Source organism: Epinephelus moara, chromosome 23 (assembly GCF_006386435.1).
Source record: "Epinephelus moara isolate mb chromosome 23, YSFRI_EMoa_1.0, whole genome shotgun sequence".
Taxonomy (NCBI): Eukaryota; Metazoa; Chordata; class Actinopteri; order Perciformes; family Serranidae; genus Epinephelus; species Epinephelus moara.
Genome location: NC_065528.1, coordinates 30,686,405 through 30,712,413, shown reverse-complemented (window position 1 = coordinate 30,712,413; position 26,009 = coordinate 30,686,405). Strand labels below are relative to the sequence as shown.

At 43.4% G+C, this 26,009-nt stretch overlaps 2 protein-coding genes across 38 annotated transcripts in view; one reads left to right on the top strand and one right to left on the bottom strand.

Annotated features, from left to right (window-relative positions):
* Positions 1-26,009, bottom strand: part of celf2 (cugbp, Elav-like family member 2) — a 321,704-nt gene that overhangs the window by 41,051 nt on the left and 254,644 nt on the right. For 17 of the 37 annotated variants that reach the window (XM_050036317.1, XM_050036312.1, XM_050036313.1 and 14 more), the window contains 3 exons: positions 25,550-25,717; positions 15,651-15,730; positions 803-1,051 (listed from right to left, as the gene is read on the bottom strand). In XM_050036317.1, coding sequence (XP_049892274.1) covers positions 803-1,051; positions 15,651-15,730; positions 25,550-25,717 — 497 coding nt within the window. The remainder of the gene's footprint in view (positions 1-802; positions 1,052-15,650; positions 15,731-25,549; positions 25,718-26,009) is intronic. The other 20 variants (XM_050036326.1, XM_050036327.1, XM_050036330.1 and 17 more) reach the window with 3 other exon arrangements.
* abcc9 (ATP-binding cassette, sub-family C (CFTR/MRP), member 9) overlaps positions 1-26,009 on the top strand; it is a 555,625-nt gene that overhangs the window by 336,354 nt on the left and 193,262 nt on the right. The gene's annotated exons all lie outside the window — the stretch shown is intronic.

The following is a 26,009-nucleotide window of genomic DNA, read 5'->3' as shown; positions in this document are numbered from 1 at the left end:
GATGCATTCAGTAGCATAATGCCATACCAATCGACGTCCAGCAGGCACAAAGACATTACAAATGCTATAACGTACCATATTGCTACACATGATTCCCGTGTATTCAGTCACTACAGAGGGCTTCCAGAAAATGGTTCGGACTCGTTTTTTAAATTTTTTTTTATAAAGAATGCTTAGTTTTCACTGAACCCATAGTCATATCGTATCGTATCGGTATCGAGATATCTGGCATAAATATCGAGATATGAAATTTTCTCCATATCGTTCAGCCCTACCTTGAGTGCTTTGAAAGGCGCCTATAAATAAACTGCATTGTTATTATTATTATCATAACCTTGGTGACATAAATATGTAATCTGCAGGGCAGCATTACACTCCTTTTATAATGCATCCATGTAGCACATAGAGCTGATTTCTGGGAGACAGGGTTGGGTAAAGATAACAAAACAGATAATTCTTTGCAATCACGATTTTCAAAAATCCTCCTATATGCGTCCTTGCATTGACAAATTAATCAGAGTTAGTTTGCATGGAGAGTTCTCTTGCAGTAGAGGAGGCTGCGTCTGTGTGTTTTTTCTGCTGTTAAATTTTGGAGATATTGAACACACAGTATATTATTGGCTCCCAGCAGCCTCTGTTCAGAGACCTCATTTCCTCGCCGCGCTACAGTCCCAGGAGGAGGACAGAGGAGAGGGCTGAAGGAGGAATTACAGAACAAAAGAAAGAGCGGAGGAAGAGACAGGAGGCCAGTGAGAGCATGTGGGGGTTTTTCAGGTTGGGTGTTTTCGATTGGGGCACTGACTGCGGCGGCGTCGGCCATGGGGCTGTAGTAAGGGGTGGTGGAGGAGGTGGTGATGGTGGAGGTGGGCGACGCGGCGGCTCTCCTTACAGCCAGATACTGCGGGGTGAGGCCACCCAGGCCCGTCAGGCTCCCCCAGGTGGTCGCACTGTTGAGCTGCTGCATCTGCTGCGCCAGCTGCTGCTGCAGACGCCGCTGCTCCTTGTCCTTCTGCGTGTCGGCGAACTTCACCACGATGGGAGACGAGCAGCCCTGCAGGGGGAGGAAGAGGAGAGGAGAGGAGACAGGAGAGAAGAGAGGAGAGGACAGAAATGGAAAAACAAGTGAAGAAGAAGAGTAAAGATAAAAAAAAGAATGGAAGAGGGAAAGGGGAGCAAATGAAACAGGTCAGGAAAGAAGAGAAGAAATAGGAGAGAAAAGGAGAAGGATAAAAGGGTAGATAAGAGAGGATAGGAGAGGAAGAGAGGTACAGGGGAAAAGGAGACATAAGACAAAAAAGAAAGAGGCGAGGAAAAAAGGAACAGGGAAAAATGAAAGAAAAAAGGAGAGGAAAGAAGGGAGGATATAGGAGAGGAAAGGAGAAGAATAAAGGAGGAGACAAGGGAGGGCAGGAGAGAAGGGAAAAGGAGACATGAGGGGAAAAAGAAAGAAGAGGGGAAGAGAACAGATGAAAGAGGAGAGGAAAAGAGAAACAAGTGAAAAGGTGAGGTGAAAGGAAAAAAAACAGAAGAAGAGTAATAAGTGGAAGAAGAGCGAAGATGAGCGGAAAAAAGAAACAAAAAGAAAAGGAGAGGTACATAAAAAAAGGGAGAGGAAAAAGGAAAGGACAAGAGGTGAGAAAAGGAGAGATAAAAGGAAAAGAGAGGAGAACAAAAAAGGAGAGGTGAATGGATAAAAGTAACAAGGAGAGGAGACAAGATGGAGGAAAAAGAACCGAGGAGAAAGAAAACAAAGGGGATGAAAGAAAAGGAAGGTGAAAAAATAAGATGAGAAGAAGAAGAAGATGAGAGGAGAGAAAGGAGAGAAGGTGACGAGGAAAGGGAGGAGAAAACAAAGAAAAAGGAAAGTTGAAAAGTGAGGAGAGAAGGAGAGAGAAGAGGAGACAAAAGATAATTATGGAACCAGGTTTGTACTGTAACAGTGAGAACAGGTAGAAACACCTCAACATTAAAATGATTAATACACTAAATGCACTTAATAAAGGCACGACACACACACACACACACACACACACACACGCACAAACTCAGCGACACAGGACACACACACACGCGCGCAGAGTCACACAGGAAACTTGACTCTAAAGCCAGTGGGCTTTCTTCTTTCCCCCACAAGGGCTCAGTTATCTCTGAGTCCAGAACGGTTTCACCAGAAACAGATTTCTTGAGTTCTCCAACTATTTCATCATCTCATATGAAGAGAGACTTGATGTGTGCGCGTGTTAGCGTGTGTGTATTAGTGTGTGTAAGACGGCGGCGGTGTGTGTGTGTGTAGAAAAGGGCCGAGAGGGATTGATTGGGATGACCAGCGAGAGAGGTGGAGAGGGCAAGAGGAAGATTTAGAGATCTGGACAATCAGACGGAGTGAATGTAATTGTCCAGATTTCTATTCCTCAGAGCTGCAGCGTGTGTGTGAGCATGTGTGTGTGTGTGTGTGAGACAAATGAAGTGTCACACACGGAGAAGGAGAAAAGAAAAAACTCAAACACAAAACACAACGCTCCTGATGAAAGTCGCCGCGACGGCTGAAACAGAGCGAAGCTGAAACGGTAAGTCATAATCTATCACACCACACCATTACTCACACGCTGCAATCAAAGCCTAACTGGGGGCAAATCCGTTGGAAACAAAGGCAATGTGCCACGGGGGAATAAAAACCTTTTGATTGAAACATTTAGTCTGAGGCACGATCCGCACTCGGCGGGGGAGAGAAGGGATTTGGCTACTTTGCAGATAGCGCGGCACACAGTCGGAGCCGAGATATAGTATGTCAAGTGTGTGTAACCCAGTGTGTGTGTGCAGGTACAGGTACATGTATGAGATAGTGGATCACTACTGTAAAACGTCAATTTAGTAAAATCCACTTGACTTTTAGCATTAAATCGAAGCAGTTACACAACTTCAAACAGCTTTGTACAACTTAAGTGATGAGCAGAAACTTTGTTAGCTCATTCTTCCCAGCATGCACTGGGCTGCAAATCCGACACACTATACTGCTGTACACACTCAGACAAATCCTCCTTTTAATGTATGTATATAGGGCTCATTGCAGCCTCTCGTGCCTCAGATCTCGCTCCCTTTTCTTATTGTATTTGTTCATTTCTGTTGCACAAACTTGTCACTTACGTTTACACACACATCCCTGTTTTTCTATATGTATATAACACTGTATTTAATTCATTCGAATCCATTGTATCTCACATCTTATTGTCACTTTGTCTTATCTTTATTGTGCTTTTATTTCTGAGCTGACAGGTTCTCTTGTCTCTCGTCCCTGTGTTAACCGACATTAACTCTCAGGAATCCTTTTTTTTCTTCTGCTTGTTTTGTGCCTGTCTAAGACGCAACTAATCATTATTTTCACGACAAATTCATCTATTTATTACTGTTTTTTCGATTAACTAATTAACAATCTCAGTTGTACGGTGGTGAAAATTGTGGGAAAATGGCCACTAAAAAGTTGCCAGAGGCCACTCTGACGTCTTCAGATTGTGTTTGTGCCCCTCAACAACACTCCAAACCCCTAGTAGTAAAATATTTGTTTACAATTGTAGGAAACACAGAACAAAAAAAGCAAATCGTCACATGTGAGAAGCTTGAAGCAGCAAGATTTTAATATGCCAGGTAAATCACTAGATAGGTGTTTCCTTTCTATTAAACATGAACCACTGTGACTGGTATTTCCCTGAATCCATATTCCTAATTTTCCTGTTCATTATATCAGCTAACTGATGATGAATCTACTAAGCTTGATCATGAAGTGGACACTAACGCTACAGCAAAAGCCTTTATGGTTTCTCTGTTACAATATCTGCACTTAATGTTCCTTTATGTTTTGTTTAGGCACAAAAAACGTCTAGTTATGATCAGTAAAATTTCATGTTGTGGCATAAAACACCTGCTTTTGGTGGCACAATGGTGGCTGGAAATGCCGCACTATGTTGCTAAAAAAGCATTTATTCATTAAAAATATATCATTAAAAACGCTCACTTTTGGTGACACAGTTGCTGCCAGTAATGCTGCAATTTTGCTTAAAAACATCTGCTTTTGGTGCCACAATCATAGCTTGAAGTGCCGTAATGCATCGCCAAAACACACCTGCTTTTGGTGCCACAACCGCAGCTGGAAATGCTAAGATGTGTCACTAAAAACACCTGCTTTTGGTGGCGCAATGGTGGCTGGAAATGCTGCACTATGTTGCTAAAAAAGCATTTATTCCTTAAAAATATATCATAAAAAACACCCACTTTTAATGGCACAATCACAGCTTGAAGTGCCATAATGCATCACCATAAAACACCCGCTTTAGGTGGCACAATGGCTGCTAGAAATGCTGTGTTGCTGCTAAAAAAACACTTGTCTTTGGTGCCACAATCACAGCTGGAAATGCTAAGATGTGGTGTTAAAACACACCCGCTTTTAGTGGCACAATGGCTGCTAGAAATGCTGTGATTTTGCTAAAGAACTCCTGTCTTTGGTGCCACAATCGCAGCTGTAAATGCTAAGATGTGTCACTAAAAACACCCACTTTTGGTGGCACAATCGCTGCTACAAATGCTGCGATTTTGGTAAAAAACACCTGCCTTTGGTGCTACAATCGCAGCTGGAAATGCTAAGATGTGGTATTAAAAAGCATCCGCGTTAGGTGGCACAATGACTGCTAGAAATGCTGTGTTGCTGCTAAAAAACACCTGTCATTGGTGCCACAATCACAGCTGGAAATGCTAAGATGTGTCACAAAAAACACCCACTTTTAATGCCACAATCACAGCTTGAAGTGCCATAATGCATCACCATAAAACACCCGCTTTAGGTGGCACAATGGCTGCTACAAATGCTGTGTTGCTGCTAAAAAAACACTTGTCTTTGGTGCCACAATCACAGCTGGAAATGCTAAGATGTGGTGTTAAAAAAACACCTGCTATTAGTGGCACAATGGCTGCTAGAAATGCTGTGATTTTGCTAAAGAACACCTGCCTTTGGTGCCACAATCACAGCTGTAAATGCTAAGATGTGGTATTAAAAAGCATCCGCTTATGGTGGTTGCCATCTGCAATGGCTGCTAGAAATGCTGTGCTGCTGCTAAAAAACACCTGTCATTGGTGCCACAATCGCAGCTGTAAATGCTAAGATGTGGTGTTAAAAAACACCTGCTTTTAGTGGCACAACTGCAGCCAGAAAAGTTGTGATTTTGCTAAAAAACACCTGTCATTGGTGCCACAATCGCAGCTGTAAATGCTAAGATGTTGAGTTAAAAAACACTCACTTTTGGTGGCACAATTACGGCCAAAAAAACTGCGATTTTGCTAAAAAACAACCTGCCTTTGGTGCCACAATTGTGGCTGGAAATGCTGCGATACATCATTAAACAACGCTCACTTTTGTTGTCACGATCACCGTGTGAAATGCTGTGATGTTGTTAAATAGTACCTGCTGGAAATACCTTGCTGTATTGCTTAAAACACCCATCTTTGTTGCTGTTTGGCAGCCATCTTGCCCAGGTGTCACGCCCTCCATCATGCCCTCCAACCCCTCCACCCAGCCCCCCCACACCCCGATCACAAAGTCAGCTCATACACTATGTCCCTTTAGAAATGTTGAAATGATACATATTAAAAAACAAATATAATGTCTCCATGGTTTATAGAACCCTACAATGCCAACATTTTTGACATGCGGTGACAATTTTAAAGCAGCCCAGTTAGTAAAATGTTGACTGGCAGCGACTTAATGTTTTACAGTGTACCTGTACACCTGTATGTGTGTTTCTCAGTGTGTGTGACCAGACAACCCCTCCTCTGTGGGCCAAGGCTCGACTTTATCAGCTGAATGAGCATGTCTCCTGCCTGACGGCGGCTCGGCCATATTTACTCCATCTCTCCACCAGTCATTTTCCCTCTTTATTCTGACCGCCGACAGATAAAGGAGAGGAGACGATGGGAGAATTGCATTCGGAGGGAGCGTGTCAGTCTGGGGCCTCGCCGCTGCAGTCGATTCCCCTTGAGACAGGAGCTCCCTATACCTCTCTGCTAAATATCTCATTACTCCAGCTGACACCCAGCGAGCGGGGGGAAATGCAGCCCAGAATGAAAGTCCTGCCCTGGGAGAGGGGCCGAGGGGGCCAGGGGCCTCTACGCTCGGTGCTGCCGGTTCTCCCTGAAGACCCGGCTGCACTTTAAAGTTTTCAGGCGATTGGCCGGTTGGTCAACTTTGCCCTTCATTGATGAAAACACGTGGAGGGAAAGTGGCAGCTTATGCCATCTGTTGGTTTCACTCACAGAAACAAATCATCATTGATTTTACCGTAGGGGGATTTTTAATAATTCATCATAGATTAGCAACAGCTTGAACTTTCATATCAAACACTGTGTGACTATAGTGCTAATCAGCCATGAGCGGGATGAAACAACATGTTGGTCCAGGCAAAACCATGTATTTACAAATTGTTATCACAGAAGACAAATGATTACACACTTCTTAAAGTTACATTACTCAACGTTTTCATGACATCAAATCCCATTTTTTAGAACTATTTATGGTCGGTATGATTCCTGCTATGGCCATTCAACATATTTACATTCTGTAATCACCTCTATTTGTAGTAGTTTTCACTGTTAGTGGCGGAGTCCGCCATTCCTGTGCTGAATTCAATGGCCTTCATAAACAAAGGATTCACAGGACACGATGCAGCATGTAAATCAACATATTGGTCTTAACTGTACCTCAGTGATATCAGCCTCACTGTTTACTGGTCAAGCTTTGTTTATAAACGCCAGAAGATTTCAACAAGTGTTACCAGAAGAATCTTACCAGAAAAGTTGATCATATCTTATTTCACTTTGTTTGTGTTGTCACTCTTTCCATGAGGATGTTTTTTAGCTTTTACAGCAATCTCGCATGTTCTTTCATACTCTGGCAAAAAGCCTCTTCCTTCCCCAGTGTGGTGGCTCATTTCTTTCCAATAATCTAACGCCATTTGACCGTCCCTGTGGTCTCTCAATGAGGACCTGTAGAGGTGTCTGCACTAGTAAACCTACTAAGCTTCCCTCAAAGGTGTCTATGTTTAACTGAAAAGTTTAGAGGTGCAGGCCCAAGCGGTGTGAAAACTTTCGGAGCCTTCGCACTCGATGCAAATGTGATGAAACGAGTCATGTTTTGGTGCGCTAACTAATCCGGGGACACAACAGTGCACATAAACCTAGCTAAAATAACATGGGTTTGTTTGGCTGCACTGTAACAGACACAGTTGTTTCTCTACTGTTGTATTTCTGCCAAAGCAACTGCTCAAAGAGTGTTTTCTGTAGTGTTAAACTGCAGTTCAGGATGTCTAAAGGTATCAGACACTTAAATTTAATGTGTGTAAGAACTTTTTTAAGATAATCTTTCACCGAATTTAAGTCCGATTTTTTGGACACATAATCTTTTTCTAATCTTTAACTAAAGTGAGTTTGGTAAAGTTACATTTTGCCAATAGGAAAGAGCAGTTTTAAAGATTTGTAACATCAGTGATGTCCGCTTTCACGCAGAACAGCCTGACTCATTTTGACAAAAAGAAATTAAAACATGGAAGACTGAAATCTGATCAAATGTTTATGGCAATTTAAGACTATTATTATCATGACTTTTAAGGCCTAATATTTAGAATATTGAATTTAAGACATTGTAAGACTTTTTAAGGAAATTCAGGCGTGACCAGGATTGAAATCTGTAGAAATTTATAACTTTAACTCTTTGAAACCTGGATCGACATCACTTTTCTTGTGCTGCATTCAGATGCCTTTCGCAAGTCTGTTCAAACCTTTTAATGCTGAGCAAATTGGCTTGATTTATTTTGAAAAACATGAGAAAAAGGCAAGCTGGCAAGAAATTAGTATATTTAAAAAATTATTTAAAATAAAGTGAAAGAAAAATGTACCGAAAACTGTATTTAAAATGATCCTAATTACATTTTTTAAATTATACTACAGAATTGTTATAGGTTTTTAAACGCATTTTCAAGTCATTTCCCTTTTTATTATTATTATTTTTTCCTTATTATTATTTTATTTAATTTTTTTAATTACTATACTTTATTAATTACTTTATTATTCTTTTTAGGTTGCTTATTTCTTTCTGCCCATGTTTTTGAAAGAAATCAAGCCACTTTGCTCAGTCTTCAAAAAAACGAGAGTTTCTGAAAAGCTCTCGTTTTAGATCGCTCTATCGAGACTTCCTAAAATTAACCATAGCCACGGAGTCGTTTCTGAAGCGTTGTGCCTCTCACATTATTCTCACCACTCTGGAAGCTTTATTTAGTCCGTTTCTGAATATCTGACGAGCCAGCTAATGTTTATAGGTATTTGCTGCTGATGGGCGTCAGTGAAAACTCTGCCGCTGGGCGCAATTACACCTCATGTTGTGCGAAACTAAATTTTGTAAACCATCTGATTTGTTTTGAATTGGTCACTTTTGAGCACAAACAGCAGGGGGCAACATGATGACTCTACCTCTCTATGGGCACCAAAGTATTTCATGAGCCCCTTGTAGATTGTTAACACACAATAATACACTGAATGTATTAATATCAGACGACTAATATCATCCAGCGTAAGAATACACCTTTGTAGTCATTAAAAAAAAAGTTGTGTCTTAAATGGTCTCTGGATTCAGATAGTTTGAAAATAACATGTCATTAACTCGATGCTGGTGGTGGAGCATCAATTTATTTTTGATACTATTTCAGGAGAGAGCTTTTTAGCTGCAGACAGTCTCCCATGTTGCACAACTTCCACATCTTAAGAAAATGAAGCGCTCCACGTCTCACAGGAGCCTTTCTCACCAGGAGACATTTCTACAGGGAAAACACTCGGTTTTTGTCTTGTGTCTTACAAATTCTGACAAATCTTCAACACAAAAATGCCATACCTGGATACATATCTTCACAGCACATATATCATAAAGTTTGGATCCTCAAAGGTGCTGAAATATAGATATCATAAATCCGTCCTTTTAAACCTCTCCAAACATTTCATCTGTGCTGTACGTTTGACGCCCTGACATCACACCGCCTCTGTGACTGACAGACCTGACAGCATGACAACCTATAGTCTCCAAATGACACTGCAAACGTAGCAATAAGCACCTGGCACAATTATAGAATCCAAATTTATAATCATGCAATTACAGCACATGGGTAATTTTACATGAAAACACATCAGCACCTGCTCCAGGCGGTGCTTTGACCTCGTCTCACACGCTGGAAAAGTAAAACTTTTGTCTGTGACAGAAGTTACAGACTTGTGATCGACTTAACCAGGAGTTCACTCGGCTAATAAACCCGACTACACTCCCTGAAGCCAACTCTCTGAGACAACCGTGAAGAGAGCATTACACATCACTTCCCCATCTCTCCCAAAATGCTTCGACGCACACACGCAAACTGAACTTATAAGCTCCGGTCCGTTTACCTTGAAAATCAATCTCTCGTAGCTTTCAAGAGAGTTTATGTGCTCTGAACCTTCTCCACCTCATTTATTTACCGCTCACATAGCCTTTAAATGTCAAAGCAGGTGATCTGGAGCTACTAAAAGGAGAGCACTGTAGGAGTTAGCACACCGGGTCTGAGTTCTTTGTGCACGTCTGTTTTAACCTATTGTCCCCAAAACATCTGACATACAAAAAGCTTTCACACTGAGTCAAAAGCAAGCGTTAGAAACAGAGAGTGTTTAACAGAATGATGAATTACATACCAGAATATCTTCGGCTCTTTCTCTAACTCCAGCCATGCTACATCTCTGTTTTTCTTGCATGCCTTCACCGTGAACAACGAATAAAAAAACGGCGGACATTCTTGATGAAATAAAGTCATAGGGGTCCACAGTTACCTGTGTACAAACTCTCACACAACTCGTGCGGTATAATCCAAGTCTTTATCCAGTTTTCTGCTCAGTACTTCCCAAACAGATCCATTTTCCCTAAGATGGTAATATTTAAAAGTCCGCAGCACTATCAAGAAATGTGACATGTTATTGAATTAAATGCCGATGGAATCACTTCCTTAATTTAGCTGCAGCACCATCAGACAGACATCTACTGTAGAAACACTGATCAAGTGACGTGTGATCAAGTAATATGAAAAAAGTTCTTAAATAATGGTCTGATAAAAAAGGGCATCTTTGGAGAGACTATTTAGTCTTAAATATCGATGCCAAATGTCAGAACACGATTGATGGTGTGGTTAAAACACACGTAAGGTTAAGCAAGAAAAGCAAAAGTTAGGTTTAGTCTAATAATTGCGACAAGCATATTGTAATGTCACATGAGATACGTCACTTGTGTAGTATGCTATACATACTAGTACATTACGTTGTTACTAAAACAACACACTTCACACTTGGTTTCACACTGAACACGAACAGTCCCTAACCCTAACGTGTAACCCTAGCGCTTTGCCCTAACGCCCAACCCTAATGCCTAACCTGAACTCCTAACCCGAATGATTAATCCTAATGCCTAACTCAGAATCTAGTGGCTTCCCTTAGCGCCTAACCCCAGGGTCTTACCCTAACACGCAACCCTAACACCTAATGCGAACTCCTAACCTGAATGATTAATCCTAATGTCTAACCCTAACACTAGCGCCTTACCCTAATGCCTTACCCTAATGCCTTACCCTAATGCCTAACCCCGGGGTCTTACCCTAACGCCCAACCCTAACGCCTAACACGAACGCCTAACCTGAATGATTAATCCTAATGCCTAACCCTAACACTAGCGCCTTACCCTAATGCCTTACCCTAACGCCTAACCCTGGGGGCTTACCCTAACGCCTAACCCTGGGGGCTTACCCTAACGCCCAACCCTAACGACTAACCAGAACTCCTACCCGAATGATTAACCCTAATCCTCTAACCTAACCCTTGTGCCATGCCCTAACCCCTAACCCTCAGCCCTAACCCTGGCAAGTTGCCCTAACACCAAACCCTAACGCCTAACGCGAAACTCCTAACATGAATGCCTAATCCTAATGCCTAACCCCAACACTAGCACCTTACCCTAATGCTCAACCCTAAAGCCTGACGCAAACTCCTAATCCGAATGCCTAACCCTAAAAGCTTACCCTAACCCTGATACCTAACCTTAACACTTTACCCTTATCCATCCACCTTCCCTCTCACCCGCCTCGCTCTTTATACTGCGGTTCATGGAGTGCAAAAAAAAGCCAGCGCCCTAAATGGTCTCATACCTTCACTAAAGGATCCCTTGGTGCATGGATATCTGACGCTGAGAGCTAATGATGAAGCATCACCTGAGCGCAGGTTGCATTTGCTTAAACTCATGATACATGTTTGCAGTTTTTGGATTCTCCGTTCACCATGGAGGCATGCAAGAAAAACAAAGTTGTCTTCACTTATTCAACACTGGTGAGTAACTGATGCACAGCTGGTCATTTTGTGGGTGAAGTATTCCTTTAAATGACTCTTTTAGTTATGGGATCCTCCAGCTTTATGTGACGTCCTGTAAACCATCAGCCCCGATTAATCTAATCTAAGATTTTCTTTCCACTGTCGGTCTTTCCATCTCCTCTCTTCACTACAGTTGACAGATGTGTTTGTTCGCTATTTAAACACACACTGCTCTGTTGTCTCTCATGCTCTACTTAAGCTCCCGTCTATATGCGCTCGAACGCTCGCGCATCGGTGGTGGGGGTGTGTGAGCACGCAGCGAGGGCAGGATAATGTGCGAGTGGGTCTCCAGTGTCATGTGGGGGGAAAAAGGAAAAGCGGAAACAGAAATCAGTGTTGATGGAACACTGCGCAGGGGAGCTGAGCGCTAAATGAGTATTTATAAAGGGAGTGAATAATGTAAAGCACAAATACAACACAATGGCGCCAACCCACGTCTCTCCTCGCGTGTCTTTAGAGGTTCGACAGTGAATTACCTGTCTCGCTCATATCCACTTTCATTACGGCTTGACATTCAGCAAACGTGCTCGTTTTGGGTGAGATGTGTGTGCCGGTGTGTACCTGAATGTCACGGCGTAATGAGAATGGATATGACAGTGACAGGGCCATCAGCGAATGGAGAGCCTGGGCCGCCTCCCTTTTCTCCTCGTGACATGTACGCACAATCTTGCTCTATCTAAGACAGTGGGGTGCAATAGAGCCAAGACAATAACCAAACTCTATTTACCAGACCTCATTCCCTCATACGGACCCGAAGTAATTACTTTTAAATTGCAAAACTGAGGGACATTAACAAACGGTTGCGGCAATTTGAGTCCGCCTGGGGCTAGACAGCTTGTTTTCAAATGGAAATGAAGGTGTTTTGCCATTGTCCACTGCAATATCATTGTGTTATGGTTTAAGGCTTTTTTCCGTGTGCCTGATAAAAGCGAGGGACACTGGCGGTGTTTACCAGGCCCATTGTGGCAGACGACTGCTCAGAGTGAGGATAATTCTAGCTTAATACTAACGCCGTCGGAGAAGAGTGTCACTCCTTCTACTCAGAACGACAGACAGACATGCTGCTGCTGCTTGGCCACATAAATCAACACAGTCACTTCGCTGATATTCGTAGCAAGTGACAACATAAACAGAAAATCCCCGCTCGCACACACACACTTTACACGGACAGACGGAGGGAGGAGCACGCCTTTTCCCCATGTCAGGGTCACAGCACATCAATGGCAGCCATGATTATCATGATCAGCTCTAATGAGGGGGCTACGAGGGGGAGAACGCCGCTCGTCTCTTTTCTTTAACACAGCCTGTTATTACCACTTTTTGTCTCTCTCCCTCTGACTCACACGCACTCACGCACGTCTTACACCGTGTAATTCGCTCCCAATCATGGCCCTGTCATCCTGCCCTGTCACCGGCCTGACAATGTTGATAAAGGCGCCCCAAAACCGGGGGAACACAAAAGAGCTGTGGCTGGGTCCCCATTACGGCGCCGCCGGGGTCGCTGTGCAGCTGATGAGGTCTGTAACACCACCTGCCCATTGTGGCTGCCGTGTCAAAGGTGCTGCTTTTTTGAAGCAGTTTTGAGCTTTTGCCAAAGTTTGTTCTAGTTGGAAAATCTGTGACCAAAAATCCACAAAGAGGGAGCATAAGAGAGAGAGGCCCTCTCAGACACTGTAACTTCTCTGGCATCTGTAGACACGGTTTATGGAACTGTTCAGTATTTGCTCTGTTCAAACATGACGGGACTCCTCACACAACATTTGGCACCTTATAAGTCTGAAATTATTTATTTTGGGAAAGCATTTTTATTTCTCCTGCTGTTCACAATTTTTTTTAAAGCTAGGAACTTTGTACATTTTGGGAGAGATAAAGTGTGCACATGAGAGTGATGAAAAATATGTCAGCAGGAAATTACAAAATTACAAGGTCAAGGAATGTTAATGTTAATTTTGCCTTAAATAGCCCGAAACCCATTAACAGGTTATAAACTGTACAATTTTTAAGAACAAACGAAAAATGACGCAAAACACAAGAGACCTTTCCTTTTAGTCCGGCACTCATTTGACTCACTGATCGTTAGTGCCCCATTTCAAAGTGCTATCCATTTAGAGGTGGTAAAATTTTAATGCGTGCCTTGTAAATGTTTTGCTTTGTATTTTATTTTCTGTTGGCTAGCTGCGTTAACATGCAGAAACATTGCTCCACTTCCCACCCTCCAGTCTCCACTGGTTAGCTAACGTTAGCCTTGGCTGCTCTTCACTGCACATCAACCTGGTCAGGTGGGAGCTAGCTAGCAGTGCCGCTAATTGGCACATTACTGCTTAAAATGGCGTCCAAACACCAGGACAGCGTTGGACCAGGACCCCTGGCCTCCCCCCAGGTCACTACAGAGAGTAAGCAGCTATTGAGCTAAAAAACTCCTTTAGCATTGTTAGCTATGTTAGCACCCCAAGCTGTGCCGCTAACACTGCTTAACAGAGCTACTTTAAGCGCTACGTCAGAGTCATAGTTACTCACAGCACATGCTTATCTGTGCCAAGGCTCGACGGCCTCATACAAGACTCCACAAATGCCCTTCACTCTTACCGGTAGAGCATCTTCACATGCGACCTGCCCGTCAGGTGAAAACCCTGTCACAGGTTGCGGGTCTTGCCGAAGCAACTTCATCAGGAAGAATGGAGTAATGGGTACCTCTACTCAGCATGTTCCCGTCTAGACCCAAGGACAGTCAAGACCATTATCACACCCGCTTGGCACACCCACATGCACATATGGTCCGTTGTACATCCCTTGAACGCAGGGTCTGGAGATCAGGCAGAACACCCTACCCTCCAAATGGACTCTAGATCCAGAGTCAAGAACCATAGTTAATTACGTTGTGGAGGGGTGCTATCGGACAGCCACCTAAAACTGAAAACGTTCTGACAACATTTCTGTGGCAGAATCCTTTCAACAGTGTCTTTGTTAACTCTGCACATGTGCGAGCCGCAGTAGTTCAGCGAGGTAGCCGTCATGTGCTCATGCAGGCAGTGTGGCCCGGGCGTAAAGCTACACTGGATTTGCTACCTTCTTACCTACGGATGTACATTCGAGACAAAGTATGTGAAGTTGTCTTTGCTCCCAGGACTTGTTCTTGCTGAGTGTTCCTCAAGTCTGTACTGAACTAGGACAATGAGCGTTTAAGTATGCTGCTCCCTTGACTTGGAGCTGGTCTCAATGGACACATTAATTCTAATACCCCCTTTCCACCAAAATTGGTACGTGTTAACGGGTTCGTTAAAGGGACGGAGACGGATAGAGTTTTTGTGGTAGCGCATCATTGCATCTCACCGATAAATGGGCTAAAAGTAGCACATTCATCTAGGTCGTGTATTTCAATCACTAGTGATCAGAGCCGGAACCGATAAATACCTGTGACTACTGCAGAGTCATTCAACCCAGGTATGAATGCAGATATAATAGCAGGTGTTAGTGGAGTTTTTTTGTCCAGTGGGAAAGGCGCTTAAATGACTTCAACATCGGCACATCTGCCTGTACATGTTTTGAATGACTGAAGACTGTTTTAAGATATCTTTGAAATTAATTTGTAATTTTGTGATGATTTTTTAAGTTGTTCTTTGTTTCCGTTTTAAATTGTGTTTGTTTTGCTGCCTTTCTTGGCCAGGATACTCTTGGAAAATAAAAAAGATATCTCAAAAAGAGAATCTCAAGGAGTCTTTTACTTAGTGGTTGAATTAAAGTTAAATTAAGCAGATGGCTTGAATGAAAGTGAGGAAGACTGAGGGTCTGATGATTATTCTGGTTTTCCAAGTTGTTTTCTTCCACATTTTTATAGAGGCTGATTTGACATGAGACGATTCTCCTGAAGAAACTAAAATGGGCTCATTTACAGTATTTTGTGAGGATCTTTGATTTTAAAATAAACCATCAAACTTAATGTGTCAGCATCCGATTTAGACTCGAGCAAAGTCGGAAGTGTGACGAAACCGTTACTTGGCCAAACCTAGAAAGTACAGTCATAAGTCATGACTTTTGCAGAGAGGTGACTCAGAGGTTCACAGGTATTCAAACATGAGGCCGGCATATTAAATTGCCAGCACATTAACAGAGTGAAGTGCATGTTTAAAAGGAGTTAAAGAGGCAGAAAGAGAAAAGCGAGAGTCGAAGGAAGAGCAAGAGTACAGTACCTCCATAGTCTGAGACTGGTGCATGGCTTTGATTGCATTCTGTGCCATAGCTCTGGTGGAAAACGTGACAAACGCACATCCTGTAGGGAGGGGAGGAGAGGAGGGAGGGATGGAGGGACAGTGGAAGGGAGGGCGGGGGAGGGCAGAAGGGCAGGAGGAGGAGGAGGAGGAGGAGGGGGGAAGACAAGAAAGAACAAAAACAAGACAAAAGGGTTGGACACGTCGTTGTTATAAAAAAAACCCAAACAGAGATTGATACAGAGAACAGCTCACAGGCGGACAACGGCGTTGTCAGTCGCTGTGGAAACAACAGCCGAAAAACGAGCACAGTGTCATGACAACCACAACTCCCCCCCCCACCACCACCACCTCCGACCCCAGTCCCACCACCCTCGCCCCATCCACAGCCACCACAGGACATCTGAGACAACCTGAATCACCGTCCTCGTCTCTTCCTGTCACTGTCTCTTATTTTCTCCTCTCGCTCCCACACACTGACCGAATTAGTCATACCTGGATTCAGCCGCTCTCTTCTCCCAACAATTCAACAATGTAAATCAGTCCAAATTTGCATGAGAGCGATTTGAATTAATTTGGGACTGTATTGTGTGTCTGATTGGGTGCCCTCTTTCTCTCTTTGTCAAACAGGAAAAGAGATGTGGCAGCGGTGGCGGCGGCAGGGTGGGGTGAGGACAAAAAAAAATCTGCAGGGGCTCAAGAAGACGGGAATCAGATAGAAAATCATATTAATTCAATCCACAGAGAGACGAGGAGGCGATGAGAGGAGGTGTGGTCGACCTCCTCCGTGACTGACACTGATTTTAGCCAATCAAGATGGGACGCAGCCAGAGGGGGTTCGTTATTGGCTGTTTGTGGGCAGGGGGTGATGCAACATTGTGTTTGTCTGGCTGGTTAGGGGAGTGATTAGAGGAGATAATGTGAGAAGTGCTTCAACAACCCCCCGGACTAATAATATGCTAACAAACTCACCAAGCCATGTTAGCGCAGCCAGGCCTGAACTGATTACACACATGCTCACACACACAAACACAGACGCACACGCGCGTTCAGGTTCGGCTGGCTGACTCGTGGCTTGGCAATAGAGGAAAAAACTAATAGCCTGAGTCATCAGATAGACTCTCCCTGGCTGTGTGGATGGGATGAAAGGGCAGAGAGGAAAAAGAGAGGAGAGGATGGATAATGCAACAGACAGAGACAGAGAGGACCGACAGAAATAGATGCGATCATTGTCCTCCTCCACCTCTATCAAAAGCCGGCTGTTGCTGTGATAGAACGAGGCTGAGAGTGACGGATGGTCAGTTTTTCTCCTGTTTACATCCGCTGAACACATTTCATACGGAGGCTTTTCCCTGAGAACAGAGAGGCACATCTTCTGGACGCTATGAATCGCAACAGCATACTCGCAAACCTTGAGACCTCGGAAAATAGCAAGGATATCGGAACCAAAGCGAGGGTGTGGGGGGTTCAAAGAGTTTGTTTCCTGCATTCTGATGACTGATTGTTGTTGACTGATGTTAAATACTTTTAATTTGGTTTAGTGTTTTTGGTTCATGCCCCTGGTACTGGACAGCCAGCTGTGGGTCTCTGGCTTGTACCAGAGACCCACAGCTGGCTGACACATCCCTGGGTTCTGGATGTCTAAGTGAGGTCGAACGGGAGGCTCCCAGTCTCTTGAGGATAGCTGGGTACCTTGCTGCAGCGGAGGAGGGAAACTGGGTCCCCCTAAACCTCCAATGCACTCCTCAAAGCCCTGTTCATGTGGTGCTGTTTGACGCACGTTTAACGCCTCTTCTAACTGGACACGATGCAAACAAGCAAATGGGTTAACATCAAATTGTTTCACGTGTGAAGAGGCTAAGTGCCGTGTCACTTGCAATGATTGTATAGAGCGAGTCAGTCTGTGTTTGGCTTTCAATTTTGCTGGTTAATCATCACCCTAATCGTTGTCTAATCTTAAGTTGCCTGAAGGTAACCAAACCAAATCACTGGATTTGGAAACCAGACTTGGATACCTGCAACTGTGGTTCTTTAAATCTTGACCACAATCTTTTGCTTTTGCAGAAAAGCCCTTATGAACTACTTTTATAACAGTTATTTCCAACAGTTTTGGAACGCTCTAACGATGTCGTCCAAATGATAATGGCACCAGATGGCTGTCAAACCAATATCTACAGAAATCTAGCTTAAAATGATTTTTATTCTCAGCACAATGGACCTGCTTTTCAACTTGTATCAAACATGTTTGACATCTTTTTTTTAGCGCCTCTGTCCTTGCCAACTGGAAGTTATAGTTTACTCAGCTTTCATATAAAACCGCTTCGCTCACTTAACATTAGAGAAGTAAGAAGACGATAAAAAAAGAGACTGAAGGTTATCAGATTCTGCAGCTCTGACCTAGTAAACATTGTGATGTGTCCTTTACAGTGCTGGGCCGCAGTGCTAGCTGGTGTTACTGTAGATAGGACATTTGAAAAAGGGGGTCATTTTTTCAACTGATTCAGGGGACTGTCTATTTTAGACGGGCCACAATCTGTCATTTAACCGCTTAGTTTCCAGCAGGTTGCCCCATTCCTCCGCAGAGAAGCGCTGCCCCAGAACTGGATCAGTTCTGGAGGGGGCTTCCATTTGGGTTAGCCCTCCAGACTGGTCCTGATAGGCTCTATTTATAAAACTGGTCAGCTACAACGTCATTGGTTGTCATCTAATGGAAACTCTTGTCTTGTCTCCAATTGGCTTCCCCACCCCCCCCAAAAAAACATTTCTATCTTTAGCCAGGTTCTGCAGCGTGATCCTGTCGAAGCCTCTAAATAAAGAATTCCTCCGCGCCTGAACATTGATTCATTAATGTCAAAGCTGTTAATAAAACAAACTTTAAAAGCGATGCACTCTGGCTGGTTGGTGCATGTCTTATTTTTTCACAGCAGAGAGATGGGACGTGGCTTGAGCGCTAAAAATACCTCACGGGCCGCATTCTGTCGTCAGCGGAGAACCAAACAGTCCTTTAATGAAAGTAGGGTAGCTCCCAAGGCCCAGCCATCCACTGGTGGTGTGATCCATATTTTATTAATAGTGGGACGGCGCAGCTCTCTTCTGATTGATACCACGCTTTAACAGGAGCTCAGCAGCGCAGCTAGGTGGGACTGAGGTCCTCTGGGACTTGCAGGAACATAGAAATCCTTAAAGACCTATTTATTTCCAACCTGGTTAAAGTTGTTTATTTACTAGCCAGACCAAAGCCGGACTACCAGCATTCCCTCTTTGACTTGCATCAGCTGCTAAGTGGTTTATATCAGTTCTACAGAAACAAGGATTTGGCCATCGCATCTGAAATATTCATGAGGACAAAAGAGAGAAGCTGAAAAGGGATGGAAGATGGAAATGGGGAAGTGAGGGAAGGAGGCCGATGTGGGATGTCTGGGAAAAAGAGGACAAATTGATGCAAGGGAGGATTCTAGGACAGTGAGGGTGAATAGATAGAGCCGGGGAGGGGGTGGGGGGTGGTGGTGTTTGAAGAAGCAAAGGAACATGGGAGTTTGAGTAGTTCGAGGCAAAGATTGGTTCTAGATAGAGACAACCTTGAGGAGAAAGAGAGAGAAGACACATTGAGAAAATAAGACTCAAGTCAACGATAAAAACATCCATAACGTTCGACAAGCACAGAAAAAAATATACGACAGATCCACATGGAACCTGGTGACAGCGACAGCTCGTGTGACAGGAGGAGGAGGGACAGGAGGACAGAGAGTTTCAAAAGCTCCTCCATCTCCTCTAGCACATAGAAACCACACAGGGGAGAGGGGAGGGGGAGGGGAGGAGTACTGGGAAGATAGTAGAAATGAGAAGGGTGGGCAGGTGCGTGTGCTTGTGGGGCGGAATGGTTGATGATGGAAGGGGTGTCTATTTTAAGAGGTACAATAGCTGAGATTGGATTGATAGATGAGACAGCCGGTGTACGATTGGAAGTACCTGTGAGATCTGGTCATGTGTCGACCTTATGATCCACTGAAATGGTGACTTTGGCCATTTTTAGAACTCTGTACCCTAGTTTGTTGAAGAACTCAGGTGTCGACAAGTCCAATTGGTTTGACAGCTTGTTAATAGGCCTGTTTCTGGCTTTTAAGTCCAGAACTGGAGCACTTTGTTCAGAGTACATTATGTTGGCATCAATGTGCCAATTACATGAAGCACACATGGATTCAACAGGTAGACTGGTGGCCTGGTGTGGAGGCAGCTCATACCCTCCTCAAAATCAACTGAAGCCACTTACACTTTTTGACAAAGTGCCACATTTGGAGTTATTATCAAATTTGCTCGTGTTGACAGATTATTTCAACACGTTTTCACTTCCAACTCGTCAAATACGACAGCTAGATCAGTTGCCCTACACTACAACCTATGGTCTAGGTCTAGGCTCTAGGTACTCCTCTAGCACCAGTTTTACATGCTTAAGCTTCCGTGTCAATCTCCACTCATTACATGCTACACTGTCTTTCTAAATAAACTTAACGGAAAGTGTAGGTTTGGTAGGTAGCCACCAAAACACTATATGGTTAGGTTTAGAAAATCGATAATAGTTTGGGTTGAAATAACTACGTTTGTTATTGGAACTTAAGGACTATGTCACTTGAAGACGAACTCAAGTGACGCTCAGCAGCTATAGTTGAAAAAAAACAAAACCCTCAAGTTTTTTGGTGTGATATGGGACACAAACAGCAGTTTCCTGGGTGAAAGCCTGGTGTGTTTTTGACCCATCCACCACCACAAAACTTGGACTTTCTTGCTCCTTCTACTCTGTCATTGCCGTGAACGGGATTTAATTGGAGTTAGTTGAAAGCCTGGTGCGTCTTATACAGGATAGCCTGTAAAGGGTGCCTTGAGAGTCGATAACAGAAGCTAAGGGCCACTGACCAGGCTGCCATATCTGATGCCCTGGGAATGAGAACAGGTTCACTATTTGCCTGTGACTCTGAAATGGCCTTCTGCCACAGCTTCAGTCTACATCCACACTATTGCGTTGCCCTTGTACTGGTGAACAAGGGCGTAGGTTTTCTTTCAACATTTAGGGGGCCACATATTAAGCAGGGGGGCTTGGGGTCAAACATTTTGGTTCCGGCATTCTAGTTAATTTTTATGCACGAAATTGTGAATGTTTTCTCATACATTTATGATGGAAATGTCATGGCACTTCCTGCTTCAACCATGTGTAGTTGTTTCTTCTGCTTTTCGTCTCATTGCAGATCGCAACCCTTGGTTTTGAGGTTGCATAATGCTAACACCTACTTTACTGAAGGCATTCTTGCATTGATGAGTCAAATTCTAGCAGTCCTTTGAAATAAAAGTCCTCTATACTGTAAAAGTTTATAGGGAGGACAAATGCATATGTCCTAAAAGTAGAGTCCCCCGCCCCCACAAAATCTACACCTATACTGGTGTAAAAAGGAAGCAGATTGTCTACTCTGCGCTTGGTTGCTTAGCTGCAGAATGTTTTTGAAAATACTACATAGGAAGAACAGTAGTGGTGATAAGTAAAACCATAGGTTCCTTTGCTTTAACTGACGACGAGGTGGAACTGTTACTGAAAGTATCACGAGTATATGGCAGTCAAGGCAGCGGAATACAGACCTGGAGTCTCTGCAAAGCAATTAGAGTGGTATTTGGAGCACTATCCATTATCTGAGGAAACCATGGTTACGGGAAAAGAGTACCCAAACAGGAAAGATGTAATCACAAAATGTATGCTGCAATGTTTTGGCTTGATTCTTTTACAAAAAAGCCCAAAAGCAAACTTGGGTCTCTGCGTCATGGTTTTTAAGACTAAAACAGACTAGAACGCAACCCAGGAGTTTTCTAACTAAAACAGGATTGGTAGTGTTTTAAGAAGTCTTGATTGTACGGTTTTGAAAACACAGGAGTAGTGTCGACGCTCGGTGTAAACCTAAAAAAAAGTTACGCATTTTAAATTACAGTGTGGATGTAGCCTCAGCGTGGCCGAATCAGTGTTTACTTCTTCAATTACGAAAAGGAAAGAGTTGTAAATTCTCTGTGTTTTTTGTCATGATTTGCTTGGAGTTCTGCTTTTTTAGGGCTAGACTTCAAACCACAGTGCTATTCCAATATCGATTAATTTGTGTCTGTAACACTGACACAGTCTGGTCAGATTCATATTCTTCTTTAGTTAATATTTGATAAGACACTTTTTAAACAAAAAAATTGCCAATTTTAGACTTAATTTGGGCAAACTTCTTGTACACCTGCATTTAACATTTGAGACTTTGACGTCTTTTGTTAAATTAAGAAAAGGGTTCCTCAAAATAAGGCACTAAAAAAAGTACTGTTTGGTGCTAAAACCCAGGTACTGTATTGGCTCCAGTTCAGTTTGAGAATGTTCACTTGCCTACTTTACTGAGGTTGTGTATAACCTGAAGAATGTCAGGAAAAACACTGATCGAACAATGAATCCTTCATATTTGTTTTGTCTTTTTCTGACCTATTACAGAAAGGGGAGGAAAATAGCTGCTCAAGTGTAAATGCAACAAGCAGCAACATGTCTCCTGATCTGAACTGCCGGTTTGGAAATGCCCTCAGCCTCACTATGGGAGCATCAAAGAGCTTAGGACTGGCTTACGGTGAGGCTAAACTGGAACGGCAGGGAGGGTTGAAGGATGTGAATGGAGGTTAGGAGGTCGCTGAAGAGGGTGGGGGTGTGTGGGGGGGTGATCTGGGGCTGAGGCTGAGAGAGCAAGAGGGGGAGGAAAAAGAGAAAGAGAGGGGAAAAGAGATATATAGAGCGAAAAGGAGAAGCATTTATTCACAGTGGCCACAACAGCCTCAAGATGTCGCTGCGGTTCATCTGTATTTAACGTGACTCTCTCGAAACCTTGAAGGAAATCTGGAACACTTTGCAAGAAGCAGCTGGTTGAAAACAGGATCTGATATAATGAATTTAGCTGACACAGAATTTAAAACATACAAAAGTTTGAGCTAGAACTTGTGATTCACTAAGAAAACACGCAAACCTCAATATGTGAGGCAGCACTTGGATACTAGGTTCATTGGGTTTGTTTGGTTCGTACATTGCTCTTACTTCTGTTCCTAGTCCTGGCATGCCACAGGCAACACTGGGTTGCACCACTGAGTTATTCTCCAGGCATTTTAAGCAACAAGATGCAGGAAAAGAGAGTACGTGTACACCAACACTTGTCCAGATAAATTGATGGAACCTGGACAGAAGATTCACCATTTTTTGAGAGGTCTGCACCAACTGTACCCCAACTTGGTTTGGTTTCTTCCTGCATTGAATTTTTTTTCTGTATTCTGTGGCTGTAGCCTTCCATCAAATAGCAAAGACATCACTTACGCCAAATGCAGACCATACACCTTTTTCTTTCGCCTTCTCTTGGAGAATTCTTAACTTCTACGATGTGCACAGAGCTCTCTTCCACACACGACTGCAGACGCATTGAAGCAAAAGACGATCACTCCTGGTTCAGGAGCATTAAATTACTCACACCTGTGGGTTGCATTTTCACTCTCTGCACACATACTATATATGCTGCTCACTGACACACTCAAAACTCTTTCTAGCGACTGGGAAGGATAAAGACAGCCAACATTCAGTGCCCAGTGACCATGAATGGTTCAAGGTTGACTTTGATTCAGAGAACTGTCTTAACACGTGTTAACATTTGTTGTTGGTGCTGTCAGGAGGAACCAGACTGTGTAAAGGAAGTGGACATCAACACCGAGATGTGACCTATTGGTTTGTGGAATATGGTTTTGAAGCCTTGAGTCTGGCAATTTGTGTCACCTTCTTGTTTTATTTGGAGCCAGAGGCGACCATATTTGGAGAACCTAATGAATACTACAGTGGTACCTTCTTGTCAATCACAAGGTAGCCATGCCCTTATGCATATGCTGTTCAGTAATCAACTCAAAGGATAAGTTTGGTATTTTTCAATCTTGACCCTATTTTCTAAATGTTTTTGTGTCTATGTGACGAATGGGAACGATGATTTTAAAAATTGGTCCAGAATTGAACAGGTAATGTAACCACTCAGGGCACGTTTGTACCGTCAATGTATGTCCACTGAAAGTTCTTGTTTTTGCCACTGACAGGCTCAGACTGTTATTATTAAAGTGTCCGACACTATTATGGAAAAGACCCCTACAGAGATAGACCTTATCTTTAAAGAATAAGATCCATCAAGGGCCAAGCAAAGCACCCCAGACATCCCTCTCCCCAGCAATGCTTTCCAGTTCCTTCTAGTGGATCCCAAGGTGTTCCCAGGCCACACAAGAAATGTAATCCCTCCAGTGTGTTCTGGGTCTGATTCTGATTGTATCCGCGATCTCATTCTTTCGGTCACTACCTGGAGCTCATGACAATAGGTGAGGGTTGGGACGTAGACGGACCAGTAAATCGTAAGCTTCGCCATCCGGCTCAGCTCCCTCTTCACCACGACAGTCCGGCGCAGTGCCCACAAACCAAATCCATCTCAATTCTACCCTTACTCATGAACAAGACCCTGAGATATTTGATTTCCCTCGCTTGAGGCAGTAACTTTCTCCAAACCCAGAGGGGGCAATCCACCAGAACCATGACCTCAGACTTGGAGGTACTGAATCCAAGAAGAGTGAGATCCTTTTTGTTTAGCCAGGGTTAGTGTTAGCGAGGGTTAGGTCGATCTCTGGAGAGATCATTTCCACAATGTTGTCAGACACTTAGAATAACAATCTGAGCCTGTCAGTGGCAAAAACAAACACTTTTAGTGGGCGTACAGTGATGGAGCAAACATGCCCTGAGTGGTTACACTGCAGCCTGTTTTGACACTGCCAACAATTTCAAAAACCAATGTCTCCATTAGTCACTTAGAAAAACATGGGAAAATAGGGTCCAGGTTGAAAAATACCAAACTTACCCTTTAACTCTAAATGGACCATAATTTAATACATTAGTACTATGCTGTGTTGGAAAAGATTTGAAACTAGCAATTGAGACCGTAAACACATAAGGAAAATGTTTAGTGAGAAATTTAATCAAGTGAGAAGTAGGGTCATTTTCTCGTAGACTTCCATACCATCCATACTTCTTCCTAAAACCAGTGGAGTCGCCCCCTGCTGGCCATTAGAAAGAATGCAGGTTTACGGCATTCCACATCCAATCCAGAGATTAGCCTTCGGGTGGAAAAGTAAAGTCGGTCGCTTTCACGTCGTGTATTGCAAGTGATGATTGGTCGGGGTCCGACATGAAGTCTACCATATGTCTTGGCCAAGTTATGGCGAGATTTTAGTCTGATCACAACAGCAAAAGATTATTTCAGGTAAATGTGGGAGTTTTTTGACAGGAAGCAGAATAATTGTTTACGTCTCCATAGGTTCTTATGTTCTTTCTGCTGCGAGGACACACTAATCACTAAACTTTACAGAAAACAACGTCTTCTTGTGACATTGACAGCTCAGGAGAAACTTCCAGTGAAGAGAAAAGGGTTGAAAACATGCAAATGAGCTGCTCATTATGCAGCAAAATACTTCTAAGTAAGCAGAGTACGCAATGAATGGTTAAACTAGAAGGTGACTAGAATGATATTTAAAATAAATACAATAAAAACAGATGCATTCATAGTTATTTAGATTTACAGATGCTAATAATGAGCCCATCCTATTTATTATCAGTTACTGTCATATAAGAAAGTTGTTTATACCCTGACACAGCCATTGGCTCAGAAACCATCTTCAACCAGCCACCTCTTGTCACACAGAGGTGTAGTAAAGACTTCCTGCAGGACTTTGAGTTTGAGTCACAGCACAAGTGGAAAACAATGAACAGCAGCAGCTGCTGGAGGCCGTTCTGGTAATAATATTCACAGGAGGAGCATTACGTGTGGATGGAAGTGAGTCGGAGCGACACACACCTCTGCTCAGTCCGTCAGGTCCTCTGAGGATCCGGCACTCCTCAATCTGTCCGAACGCAGAGAACATGACCCGGATGTCATTCTCGTTGCACTTCTTTGACACCATGCCGATGAACAACTTCCTGTCTTCCACCGCTGCAGAGCCAAAAAAGGAAAGAGAGACAGTGTGAATAAAAGCAGTACCTCACAGCACTTATACAGCTTTAATAAACAGAGCTGTTGTTGTTTGTTTCAACTGTAAAAAGTTGTGGATGGTACCAATGGAACCGTTCTGTCCCCATGTTTGGTCCCCCCTCTGTTGGGGTACCTAGCACACAGATCTGGTACTAAAAGGTGGAGCTGTGAACACTGCAGTCTGATTGGTCAGTAGAGGACGGTCACTCTGCTCAGGGCTGAGTTGTGTCTGGTTTTGAGGCTCATGTAACCA